Below are 14,624 nucleotides of genomic sequence, written 5' to 3' on the forward strand. Positions count from 1 at the left end.
GCACAAACTATACTGAATATATTTTCTTTACTACTCAGTATATCTTTTGAAAATACCCTTCCTTGAAAGCTGGGCATGGTGGCGCATGCTTGTAATCCCAGCTTTCAGGAGGCTGAGACCGGAGGATGGTGGTTCGCGGACAGTCTTAGCTACTTAGTGATGCCCCCTTGCAACTTAGTGAGACCCTGTTTCAAAATAAAGAATAAAAAATAGGACCAGGGATGTAGTTCGGAGGTCAAATCTCCTGAGTTCCATCCCCAGAACCGCAAAAAAAAAAAAGGAAAAGAAAATACCATTGAGATGATTGGAAATTATTTATTGTATTTATCTTTACTCAAACTAATCTGAATATGTCAATGAAAGATTTACAATGAGGAAAAAATGGTGAAGATGATGGTCATAAATAGAAATGGGAAGATGAAGATGATATTGATAGGAATAGGAGAATCAAATTTTAACAAGTAGCCCACAAACTTTCTGCAGTTGAATTTTATATGTGAGTACTTTGTGTTTTGACAGGTGTGATGAAATGAGATATAATCGGGGATATGATTCATTTGATCAGAAAGCATCAAACATAATGCCTCAGGAAAAAAATAACATGTTCATATCACTATATCACAAAATAGAAATGGGGAGAATGAAACAGAACTCTTGAAAGTAGTGTTGTGGTTAAGACCATAAACACTGGAGTCAGATATCCTTGGTTTAAACCTGTTACCCCTTACTAACTGTGTCATTATATACAAGATTCTGAATCTTTATGTGATTTAATGTCCTCATCTGTGAAAGAATAAAGTGAGTTAACACACAGAACACATCTAGAAGACATAAAGCAGATAACACATATCACACATGTGTCACTTATTTCTTTCTAATGGACTTTTTTTTTTTTTTTTGGTGGTATTGGGGTTCCTGGAAACCCTTCTGCTTCTGGGATACACTCCCAGACATATTTTTATAGTTTTTTTTATTTGGAAACAAGGTCTCTTAAGCCAGTAGAGCTGGCTTCAAACCTGTGTGATCCTCCTGTCTCTGCCTCCCAAGCGCGGGGATTTCAAGCCTGCACCACCACGCCCGGCCTCTAGTGGACCTTTCTTGAACAATATATTTATGGCTAGTGAGGGAAAGCATTTCATATGTCTTTTTTTTTTTTTTTTTTTGGTGGTACTGGGTACTGGGGATGGAACCCAGGGGCATTCTACCTCCAAGCTATACGCTCAGCCCTATTTTTTATTCTTTATTTTGAAACAGGGTCTCACTGATTTGCAAAGGGCCTCAGTAAGTAGTAGCTGAAACTGTCTGCGAACTGTGATCCTCCTGTCTTAGCCTCCCAAATGCTGGGATTACAAGCGTGAGTCACCACGCCCAACAACATATGTTTTTGATAAATGATGCTATAAAAATAAAATGGAAGCCTTTGAAAACTGATTCTATTAGAAGCCATTTATGCAGTGTTCATTTGCTCTCTTGCAATCCCATATGTAATATAAGAGAAGCAGGCAAGTAAATACACTATGTCGCCTTACCGGGGCCTCTGCAGTGACATTATTAAGCAAGATTTTAGTCAGACATGGAAAGCAGACAGGAGGAGATTGTACTGTCTCAACAGGGCCAGCCTAGACTAATAGTGTTCCACTAAGGTAGTTGAAGCTGCACCCATGTGATTTAGAAAGAAAGCAGCATATGGCAAGATTTCAGGGTCTCTTTGTAAAAATTAAATAACCTAACTAATGTTGTTATCTAAAAGAATCTATGAAGATTAGCTGCAAGGATAACTATTGCCTCAGTGGGGAATTTTCAGTCTTTTTCAGAATGTAAATGTGAGAGCAAGGTGTCTGTTGGGGGTGCAGGGAGAAGAGACTGAAGTTTGCACAGTAAGGCAACATTTTACAAAATATTCTCTGAAGCACCATAGCCGATAAGCTTATTATTGTTGTTGTTGTTGTTGTTGTTGTTGTTTTGGTACTGGAGATTAAATCCAGGGGGTTCTTCCTCTGAGACACTGCTGGCCTCACACCAGCAATCTTCCTGTCTCAGACTCTCAGGTACTGGAATTACAAGCATGTACAACCACACCTGGCTGTTTCTGTGGTTTTATAAAGTTGCTAAACGTTGTATATTTTATCCTTTCTTTCACATATTAAAGGATCTAAAATGATCTACAGTTAAGAACTTTGCATAATAGAGTTTAACTCAGGGTTTTACAAGCTTATTTACTATTGATATATTCTTTCTACAATTACAGAGTCAAAGAAAACTAGTGTTTCCCCAAATCTATGTGAAGTGCCATTTGGCAGAAAGGATATGGTGATCTGGATGTGGGCAATGTGCACAGTCACTGTACCAGGTAGTGACCCCAGTACTAGTATAATAGCCAGAATGCTGTCACAATTAGCCTGGCTGTGAGAAATGCACTGGAGAAGCCAGTGCAAGAAGGACTATTCTTCCTCGTCAGATAAATGAATTACTTAATTTGCTAAATTTAATATAATTTCTAAATTTCAATTATGAGGGCAAGTAAGTCTGTGGTAATTACCTCAGTGTATAAAGATAAGGAGAACTGATTGATTGCTGAGTTGTTTACTATAGATACATCATAACTTCTGCATAAATATTGTTCATTATTATTATGGGTCTTTATGCAGGATAGCAAGAAATTATTATATTGGTCACAACATTACCCACTAATGTTAAAAATAAAACCTCCAGCCAGGTGTGGTGACGCATACTTGTAATCCCCGCGCTTGGTAGGCGGAGACAGGAGGATCATGCAGGTTTAAGAGACCCTGTTTTCAAATAAAAATATATAAAAACAGGTCTGTGAGTGTAGCCCATAGGTAGAAAGGTTTCCAGGAACCCCAATAGCACCAATAAGTAAATAAATAAATAAATAAATAAATCCTCCAAGATTCATCCCCTTAACTGCTTCTACAAAAATATAGGCTTCAGTAGGTGTAGGCCAAGAGTTTTCTATCTACAAAATTCAAGGAAAATAAATTCTCTCACATAATTAAAAAACAGTAAATCTCACCATAGATCCTGGCATTGGGATCTCAGGAGATTATTATTTCAGTTGTCAGCTTAATCATGGTAACAGAATATAAGAATATAGTTAACTTGACTTATTGAAAGACATGTATTTGAATGTGCTTCAAAAGATGAATCATGATATAAGCTTACTTTACTTGTTTGTTTTTGTACAAGTATAGTCTAAAGAAATTCCTAGATTAGAGATTCTCTGAAATTTTCATTTATTACAAGTAAAATTTTATTATATTTGATGAAAAAACTAATTTTTACATGTGACAATTTAATCTCAATAAATTGTTTTCCTAAAATCTATCATTAGTATACCAATTCAAAGCTAGATCTTCATACATATTTTTTATTTTGAAGCAAGGTTTTACTGAGTTGCTGAGGGCCTCACTAAGTTGCTGAGGCATGGTGGTACACACTTGCATTTGGGAGGCTGAGACAGGAGGATCCTGGTTCTCAGACAGCCCCAGCTACTTAGAGAGGTCCTTTGCAACTCAGTGAGACTCTGTTTCAAAATAAAGAATAAAAAATAGGGCTGGGGGTATAGCTCAGAGGTAGAATGCCCCTGGATTCCATCCCCAGTGCCTCAAAAATAAATAAATTAAAAAAAATAAAAAATAGCTAGGCTTTTGATCCCTGGGGTTGGGAAGCTGAGACAGGAGGGATCGCACAGGTTTGAAGCCAACAGCTACTTAATGAGGCTCTCAACAACTTAGTGAGACCCTGTTTCCAAATAAAATGTAAAATAGGTCTGGGAGTATAGCCCAGAGGTAGAAAAGGCCCTGGGTTCCACCCACAGTACCACAAAAATAAATAAATAAACAGATAAAAATAATAAAAAAAATAAATAAGTTGCTGAGGTTGGTCTAGAATCTGCAGTCCTCCTGTCTCAGCCTTCCAAGTACTGGGATTATAGACATGTGCCAAAATGACTGGCTTAATTTTATAATCTTGTTTAATGACAAAGATTGAATTTATCATACTTGTTCTCTAAATAGATACCACATTTTTCTCTTGAAATTTTACCTTTAACCTGGCTAAATCAAATGTAAATCTAAGTATTAATGTATAAATTAAAGATAAATAAAAATTTCTTTGTGAAAATTTTTATTATTATTTTATTTTTTGGTGGTACTGGAGTTCCTGGAAACCCTTCTACCTCTGGGCTATACTCCAAGACCTATTTTATACTTTTTAAAATTTGGAAATAGGGTCTCTTAAGCCAGCGTGGCTGGCTTTGAACCTGCGTGATTCCTCCTGTCTCCGCCTCCCAAGCGCAGGGATTACAAGTGTGTGCTACCATGCCCCGCTGAAAATTATATTTTGAGTATCTATTGTGAAATAATTCAAGGGCATATAAAGCAGAATTCCTGATTTTGAGCTTAAAACAGGAAAGGATAGGCAGACATACTGGTAAGTGAATAATTATGTTATAGTGTAAAGTTACATAGCATATATATGTATACTATATATGTATACATACATATATATATTATATATATGAGATCATATGAAGAGGCAAAAAAGGAGAGATTTTCAGTGGGATGTGACATTTTAGCTAGGTTTTAACAAAATAATTGAGGTTGCTGAATAAACAGGGGTGGGATAAAGGCTTTTGCAAGAAAGAGATGTCTTGTATCAAAATAGGAAAGACTGGCACATTGGAAAAATTTTAAGTGAATTTAAAATGTTATTGTATCTATTGACTGAGAGGAAAATACTCTTTTGTATTCTGGTTATAAGGTATTTCCCTTGATAAATACTCCTTACTAAATCCAATATACTAGCTTGAGTTTGTCTTCCTTCTGGTTGTTTTGGGTCGTCAGTGAGCAAAGAAATGCTCAAAAAAGGGAATAAGAGAAGGTCAAGGTCAGTGGAGGGCTTATTAGAGAAATCAGTCCTATAGAAATCTTTTTAAATGTGTCTATTATTGTTATCTATACACTTTGACATTATAATGCAACTAATCTATCATTGATACAGTAATAAAATCTAGTCAGTTTATAAAAATGTAAAAAGCTTGTTTTATTGCACAGCTTATGTGTATTAAAAACAATAGATTAAAGTTTACATATGCATAAAGGATTATCTAGATACTGTAAAATCCAAGGCTGGCAAAAACTGAGTCTGTAAAAAAAAAAATCAGAGCCTATTTTTGTCTTGCTTTGAGATTTTATGACAAGAAAATGTTCATCTCAAGCAAAACTTTCTATTCATGTTCTTGGAAAAGAAGAGGAAATGACAACTTGAAACATATAATTCATTATTTTTAAAGGATTAACATTCCAGGCATGTTTGAAAACATAAAATTTCCTGTGCAACCTTTCACTGGCATTTGAGTTGAACTTGAATTATGACTATCCATTCTACCTCAGGAGGAATCACCACATCTCTAGAGTGGCAGGAAGGCAGTTTTACCTGAAAGGCAGATACAGAGGAACCTCAGCTGCGGGCTCTCTGTTGTGTCAAGCTCTATGACAGCTTCAGGCTTTCCCATACAGTCTGGACTTGAAGAGCAAGCCTCTTGTCCTTAGAGACCAGCTCTGCTTCCGTGACCTAAGTAGTCCATTCCAAACAAACTGCTCTGGCCACACTGTTTAATTACTGGCCTCGTCAACTAGTGATGTGATACCTGTAGGGAATACTCCAGATCCTAATATTCCTATGAATAGCTCTTGACAGCTGCTATGGTGGAACTCCTTTGTTTCCTCAGACTGAAGTTTGTCTGAAGAATACAAAACATATCCCAAAAGTGTGCCTTTATTTGCTTAAAAGAGTGCCCAAAGAAGATGATCCTTTAAAAACAAAAGTTTCTGAAAATTGGGAGAAAAAAAACCAAAAAATGAGTTTATGGGCTAAAACAAAAAAGACAAACAGGAGCAAGACAAAAAGGCAAACATGATACAAATGTAGGCAAGAAATGCAAGATCTAAAGCTCTGTGTGCACAGATTTCAGAGAGGTGTAGATGAAAGGTAGTTATTTTATTTCTGTATTGATCTTGGAATTATTAAAAAGAGCAGAATCTCTTGCCATGCTATTTTTCCCATAGAACTCTTTAGTTAATTAAAACAACATTTTTTTATATTGGAGCTTCCACACTATGCTTATATAAAAATAATATATAAAGACTGATTCAGCAGTTAGGTATAGTTTTAGAATATCTTGGATAACTTATAATACAAAGTTAAAATCTCTGCTTATAAATCTAATATGTTCTATTTACACTATCATTATATTTTATCTCATTTAAAAATTAACTAATCACCATTTCGTCTTTAAAAAAACTATAAGTCTGCTCAATAAAGCTCTGTTTTCACACTTACAATCTAGCTCCTGTGTTCCCAATTACTGAAAATCAGTTATAACATAAGAAAACATCTATTTTTTAAAAAGAATCAAAGTTACTTCATCAACTATGCCTTGTACTATTGTTAATTTCTAACATGTATAATTAACAGGCTCACTCTCTTACCTGAGACACTTAGGACCAGTAGTGTTTCAAATTTCAATTTTTTATTTGGAATATTTGCACATATATAGTGAGATGTTTTTGGAATGGGACTGATGGGATCCAGGTATAAATACAAAATTCATTTTTGTTTCCATATATATACCATATATAAATAATTACATATTGCCATAGTGCATAAATATTCTATAAGTAATTTTATGCAATATTTGAAATAATATTGCTCATGAAACAAAAATTTATGGAGTGAAATTTCTGACTTATGGTGCTATGTTGGTGTCCAAAAGCTTTGGATTTTGGAACATTTCAAATTTTGGAGTTTTGAATAAAGGACGTTTGTGCTATGTAATATGGAAGATGTGAAATTAAACTTGCTTAGTGAGATCAAATAATTGGCATTGATAATGAAATAAATAAGTCTCACGCTGAGGCTAATTGAAGTATATCTATACCTGAAAGTACTGCTTTCTGTTTACTTCCCTTAATATAAACCAAGTTTAAATAGCTCATGGCTATTTAAGCACTTTGAAGCACCTTTTTACATTTGCATCATTAAAACAAAATGTCTCACCAAAATTCAATGTTTGGTTGAACCATGCTCACTTCAAAATCTTCGTAGTTTCTTATTTTATTAAAACATTTTTATTCTTTAAAATTGTTTTATTGCTGCATTGTACTCATACATCTTACGGGAATACAAAATAGTAGAGGCATATATGCACACATCATTCAATTAGAATTCTGAAAATTTAAGACTCGCATGAAAATCATGATATCTGGAATGGATAATAAGTTTCTCAGTTCTTACTCAGTTCCCACCCCATCCCCTCCCTCTTCCTCCTTCTCATGTTTGGCTTTTTTTTTTTTCCTTCTTGTCCCTCCATTGTCTATAGCAGATATAAATATAGATGTTAGAAGTTGACAGCAAAAATAACTTAAGTCCTTCTCCTTCTACAATACTTTAATTTGTTGTTCCTCTTGATTTGCTCCAGTGGCTGAGAAGACCAAAGAGCAAGTGACAAATGTTGGTGGGGCGGTGGTGACAGGTGTGACAGCCGTGGCCCACAAGACCGTGGAGGGAGCAGGAAACATCGCAGCCGCCACTGGCTTCGTCAAAAAGGACCAGCTGGGCAAGGTAGGGTCGCCCATGTTTTGTGTCATAGTTATAAGGTCCGGAGGTTGTGGTTCATTTTTATGTGAGGAACGAGACAGGAATAAGATGCTTGCTGTGAGGTATGAGTGTCTGATCCTCCTTCAGAATAAAGTACTATCTTTACATGGATCTTACTTTTTGTGTGTGTGACAGCAGCTCAGAGAAATGCCATGCAAATTGTACAATAATCACGATTGTTTCAATTTCTGAAAGACAGCTAATGAAATAAATAATGTAGTAAAGGCCAAAAGGAACAGTGACATTTAGGAAAGAATGGGTGCTTTTATTTAACAACAAATCTTGGAATTTCTCCTGGTTGGAATAACAAATCTCTTTATGCCTAAGCTCTAAGTTTCTTAAATGAAGATATTTTAGTTGATTTCTATATAATTACATCATCTTCTACCGAATGACATATTTTCATACCACTTAACAGACCTTTACAAAATACATGCTCATGAGAACTGAGAAACTTATTATCCATTCCAGATATCATGATTTTCATGCGAGTCTTAAATTTTCAGAATATGAAATTTGATTTCTTGATAAATATGGGATGCTAGTAAGATTATACAATAAGTCTTTTAACTTTCAATTTAAACATAGAATATGAGGTGCCAAATGGAAGAAGAAATTTTACCAATTTGACTATCGCAGCAGGATGGTTTCTCCTTTTCCCCTACCACAATGGTTTCCTTGCTATTCCCTAAACAAATCAAGCATACCTTTGCCCTGTTTCTTTCTGCCTAGAAAACTCTTACCCAAGACCATATCCTTGGGTCATTCCCTCATTTCCAAAGCTCTGTGATAATTGACTTCTTTGTGAGGGCTGTCCTGACCTATTTAAAATTGGAACCATTCTCCTAATTTATGGTCTTCTCAATTGTCCTACTCTTTTTTTTTTTTTTTTTTTTTTACTTTTTTGTCCCAAGTGTTTATCATCCTTATAAATGACAAATAATTTTATTTTCATGTATGTTATTTATTTCTCCCCTTCCTGAAAACTCCATGAAAGTGAAACATGTTTAATTTGTTCACTGCTATTTCACAAGTGTCTAGGAGAGTTCTTAGCAGATACAAGATAACTACTACATATTTATTAAGTTGAGGGGTAGACGGAAGGAAATATGTGAAAAAGTAAAGGGACTTTCTGAGTCTTTTATAATCATACACATTCTATTAGAACTTTAGCTACTCAGCCCCCCCAAAAGTCATAATCAAAATGGTTTTGGGATAGATGTCCTAAGAACTGTGAGAAATGGGCTTTATTTGTGAGCAGTGCTATGGATTGTTTCCTAAGTAGCAAGATGACCAAGATGAGCTATTGAAAACTTGATAATAAAAAGTCAGGACTGGAAGCCTGGGGTATATATTTTGCTTCCTCACATGTAGAAACATTCTCTGGGATGCTTAAGGCTAATCATGAAAAATATAAACTGGGCTTCTAGAGAAGTTCTTCAGCTAACACATGGATGTATGGCTGATCGAGGCAACACTCCTTTGAGTAGAATATGCTTTTCAAATAAGCTTATTTGTGCTAATAATTATGCTATTTCATAGTTTCTGTTTGAAATTTTATACTTATAGCTCTAAGACATTCCAAAATTAAGAAGGGACCTCAGATACTAGCTCAGAGACAATTTTATGTCTGAGATTCCTTTGATAATCTAATAGAAGCAATGACTTTTTTTTTTTTTTAGAAAAGTACACACTTAAACATATACAACAAAGGGCTTAAATGGGAGTCTTTGGACAGAACTCATGATCTAGTGAGGTTTCACAGATGAAACTGAAATCCATACTGGGAAGTAAATGTCTAAGGCCACATAGCTAAGTGGAACAGACCAGACACAAGAGTGTTTGTCCATCTACTATATCACTTCTACAACCAATTCCTTAATACTGATCCTCCTTTGGGTCTTTATAACTTTAATTAAGGACAACCAGATTAACTAGAAAATTTTATTGCTTCAGAATATAAGCAAATCAGGGAAACATAATTTCATTTTGCCACCATCTTAAATACAAAATGAAGATTGCAAAAGAGTCATGAAAATGCTTTTTCTTTTACAAAATTGCTTTTTTTATCTTCCTAAAAATACCAGTAGTTATTTGAATGTTTTAGAGTAGAAATTTAGATGAGGTGACAAAATTAACCATTTGGTGATATTTCTCTTATCGATACTACAGGTTCTTAAAAATTTCTAATATGAAAATAAAGTTATAAAACCTAGAAATTGCAACAAAGCTGTGCAAAAAACTTTTGGCTTGGGAGCTAAAATGGCCAGTCTTCATATCCTGCTTGATCACTACCTGGCTGGATGACCTTTTGCAGATCTCTGAAGTCCCTTTCTCACATAATAAGGGAACTTGTGAGAAAATTGTTAAAGCCCAACGTAGCAATAAAGTTCTGAATTTCTATAGTGATTCAAGGACTACTCTAATAAGCACCTATTATTGCAGCCACATCTATAGTGTTCTCAAAAGTATAGAGTTTAAACAAAATAATTTAATGATTTAATTATTCATCATTAAACAAATAATTTAATTTTATCTTTCAGACTCTGTCTTGATGAGTATAAATAAGTGTTTTGTTTTTCTTTTCTTTTTTTACTTTGACTCCTTGCTAATGACCCTAGAGAGGCACTTATTTAAGAAATATTTATTGTATACGATGTGTCAGAAATTTGAAGGAAGAAGGATATGACATTTAGGGCTACTAGATACTGGTTTATAGAAGTGGGTTAATGGCTGTGCCATTCTCATGCGGTTGGCGCTTCTTTAGGGTCAGGAACACTCATTGAGGCATGAGGGATGACTTTGGTTTCTCCCCATCATACCATTTGAAGGTGTTTGGCTCATCACTCCCTGTTTGGTAATGTAAAGTTCATTCTGACCCTCCCATCTCCTTCTGCATCCCTCCTTCCCTTTCTTTCCCTACTACTTCTTCCCTCTTGTGTTTTAGTATTTCAATTTGTTTGCATCCAGGAGATCTAGTAGCACATTTGAATTTTTCTCATTTCATCTACTAAATATATCTCTTTAGGATACATACATTTATCTTTTTCATTTACTAAATGTATCCCCTGTTTCAGCCTCCAAAGTACTGGGATGATATGGCACCACATGTGCCACCACACGTGGCTTATTTTGGTGTGTTTGCTACATTTGATGTTGTGAGATTGTCAGAGACATATGACAAGAGATAACTAAAGTGGTTTTTTCCCAATTGTGGAACAATTAATAAATAAAAAATGTTTATATTTGTGGAATACAATATGCCATTTGGGGGGTATTGTTTGTTTATGCTGGAAATGGCTTCTTAAACATTGGGCAAGGTTTCTACGATGAGATTTCTTCCCAGTCCCTGATGTTCCAGTGGACCTATATTTTCTGAAAGGCTGATAGCAGCTAAGTTCATTAGCATAGTCATCATCTGGCATAATTATGTTCTTTTTTTTGTGTGGTGACAAATCTATTCTCTTTAAAAATTTCAAGTATATAGCACAGTATTATTAATTATAGACCCAATGTTGTACATTAGAATTCAAGAGCAGAATCTAACTGAAACTTAGCTAACTGAACATTTATATTTTTGCTCCATTCCTCTCTAATCCCCGTCACTGGTAACCACTGGCCACTGGTATTCCATTCTGTTTCTATGGGTTTGATTTTTTTTTTTTAACTTTCTGTAAAAAAGAGACTTATGCAGTGTTGGTCTTTCTGTGCCTGACTTATTTTACCTTGTATAATGTCCTCAAAGTACACCCATGTCCTGGCAAATAAAAAAGTTTTCTTATTTTTATCTTTTTGTTCTTGTTGTTGTTGGTACTGTGGTTCCTGGAAGTTCTTCTACCTCCAGGCTACACTCCCAGACCTATATTATACCTTTTTATTTGGAAACAGGGTCTCTTAAGCCAGCACGGCTGGCTTTGAACCTGTGTGATCCTCCTGTCTTCACCTCCCAAGTGCGGGGATTACAAGCGTGCGCCACCACGCCCGGCTCTTTTTTTTTTTTTATCTTGAACTGTATCACATTTTGTGTGTATGTGTGTGTGTGTGCAAGTGAGTGCACATACGCACATGCCTGTGTTGAATGGAAGAGTAGGTGCGCATACCTTTTCAAGATATCCATCAACAGATGAGTAGATTACAAAACTATGAAATATATGCACAATGGAATTTTACTCAGCCATAAAGAAGAACAAAAAGACAATGATTCTTATCATTAGGAGATATGACTGCAAGTGTGATTGCTGGATGTCATGGTAGTTCTATTTTCGATTTTAAAGAATCTTCCATACTATTTTTCACAATGTCTACTAATTTGCATTCCCACCAGCAGTGCACAAAGAATTCCTTTTCTCCACAGTCTTGCCAGCATTTATCATTTGTCTTTTCTACAACGGCCATTCTAACAGATATTAGGTGGTATGGTGATTTAATAGCATTTTCCTGATGATGCCTGACATTGAGATGTTTTTATGTACCCATGGACCATTTGTATGTCTTCTTTTGATCAATATTTACTCATATTATTTTTCTATTTTTAATTTTAATTTTCATGATATAAGGGATTGAACTTCGGAGTATTCTACCACTGAGCTACACACCCAGGCATTAAAAAAAAAAAAAAAAAAAAAAAAAAAAACAGTGTCCTGCTAAGTTGCCAAGGGTTTTGCTAAGTTGCTGAGATTGCTTCTAACCTGTGATCCTCCTGTTTCAGCTTCCCAAGTACTGGGATTATATGCCACCACATGTGCCACCACACCTGGCTGTTTTCCCATTTTAAAAACAGGTTATTTATTTAAGTTCTTTATATATTTCACATATTAGTTCCCTACCAGATGTAGAGTTTGTAAATATTTTCTCTTATACGCCAGGCATGGTGGCACACGCTTGTAATCCCCGTGGTTGGGAGGTGGAGACAGGAGGATCGCGCAGGTTCGAAGCCAGCCCCACTGGATTAAGAGACCCTGTTTCCAAATAAAAAGTATAAAATAGGTCTGGGAGTGTAGCCCGGAGATAGAAGGGCTTCCAGGAACCCCAGTACCACAAACACACACACACACACACACACACACACACACACACACACAAATTCTCTTATCTTCATTCCTTTGATTGCTTTGCTGTACAGAAATTGTTTCATTTGATTCAATCCCATTTGCCTATTTTTGATTTTTTTATTGCTTGTTTTTAGGGTCATATAAATAAAGAAATCATTACCTAGACTTTTCTGGAAAAGCCTTTCAGTTTTTCCTAGTAGCTGTATATTTTCAAATCTTATGTTTAAGCCTTTGATCCACTTAAGTTGATTTTTGTATATGGTATAAAAGTTCAATTTTTTCTTCTTTACATGGTTATCCAGTTTTAACACCTCTTACTGAAGAGACTATTATTTTCTCATTGTACATTCTTAGCATATTTGATAAAGATCAGTCAATTATTATGTGTGGGCTATTTCTGATTTTTCTGTTTGGATTCATTGTTTTATATGACTTTTTATGACAGTAAAATGCTATTTTGATTACTATAGTTTTTAGTGTTTTTTATTTTTAATCAAGTAGTATAATACCTGAAGCTACAAACCTGTCATAATGGCTTTGCTATTACTTGTTGCTAAAGATTGCTTTGGATATTTGAAGATGTTTGCTTTTTCAAATATATGGATTCCATATGAAATTTAGGATTTCTTTTTCTACTTGTGTGAAAAATGTTATTGTAATTTTGATAAATATTACATCAAATCTTCAGATTATTTTGGGTAGTGTGGACATTTTGACAATATTGATTCTTTAAGCCTATACATGAACACAGATGATCTTCACAGATGATTGTGTTTTCTCCAATTTTTTTTAATTCATGTTTTAGAGTTTTCAGTGTACAGATATTTCAAGAGCTTGGTTAAATTCATTATCATTTATTGATGGATTCCTTAGGGTTTTCTATATGTAATAATGTTACCTACAAACATGGACAATATGGACAATTTTCTTTTCATTTGCAATTTGGATTCTTTTTATTTGTTTTGTTTGTGTGTTTGTTTGCTTTTCCTAATTGCTCTGGGTAGAACCTCTAATTATAGATTGACTAGAAGTTGTAAGAGTGGGCATCCCTTTATGATGTTTTCTTTGGAATGATCATATATGGACTTCACTATATTGAAGTATAATCTTTCTATACCTAAGTGTTGAGCATTTTTATAATGAAAGTTTTTGTCAAATGCTTGTTCTGTATCAACTAAGATGACTATATGATGGCAGTAATACGTTCTTACCTGTTAAAATTATTTTAAATGTAAATGGATTAAATTTATTTAATAAAAAATCATAGAGTGATCAAATGAATATAAAACAAGACCCAATTATAATATGTATTTATATAAAAAACTCATATTAACTTTAAGGACAACTATAGTTTTACTCTAACATCCAAAAGTGAGCACTCAGGAGGCTGACACAAGAGGATCCCATTCTTGCAGCCAGCCTCAGCTATTTTGTGAGCCCCCATCAACTTAGTGAGATTCTGTTTCAAAATAATGAATAAAAAAAATAGGACTTTGAGTGTAGCTCATAGGTAGAATTTCCCTGAGTTCAATCTCCAGTACCTCAAAAATAAATAAATAAATAAAAATCCCAAAGCGTCCAACATCTGAGTTACTTCTTGTTCCAAATAATTCAGATAAGAGATACCTAACCTATATATAACATGTAATTATATATAAAGTGGCCAATTCATAAAGAGGATATAAAAATATGCACCTAACTCATAAAGCAAATATTAACAGAACCAAAATTAAAACTCAACAACTATACAATGACAGAAGATCTCAATACCCCACTTTCAACAAGAGATTGATCATTTAGACAGAAATTTAATAAGGAAACAGTATATTGGAAAAATACTATAGACCTAATGTATCTAACAAAGATATACACAAAATTTCTTCCAACAGTACC

The 14,624-nt window shown here is 34.6% G+C and overlaps 1 protein-coding gene across 2 annotated transcripts in view; it reads left to right on the forward strand.

The window, feature by feature from the left end:
- The window catches only part of SNCA (synuclein alpha), a gene marked incomplete at both ends in the record, with an annotated part of 118,348 nt that overhangs the window by 14,737 nt on the left and 88,987 nt on the right, over window positions 1-14,624 (forward strand). For both annotated transcript variants that reach the window (XM_080698096.1, XM_080698097.1), the window contains one exon: window positions 7,502-7,644. In XM_080698096.1, coding sequence (XP_080554222.1) covers window positions 7,502-7,644 — 143 coding nt within the window. The remainder of the gene's footprint in view (window positions 1-7,501; window positions 7,645-14,624) is intronic.

The sequence above is a fragment of the Muscardinus avellanarius genome (genome assembly GCF_963383645.1).
Source record: "Muscardinus avellanarius genome assembly, chromosome: 6".
Lineage (NCBI taxonomy): Eukaryota > Metazoa > Chordata > Mammalia > Rodentia > Gliridae > Muscardinus > Muscardinus avellanarius.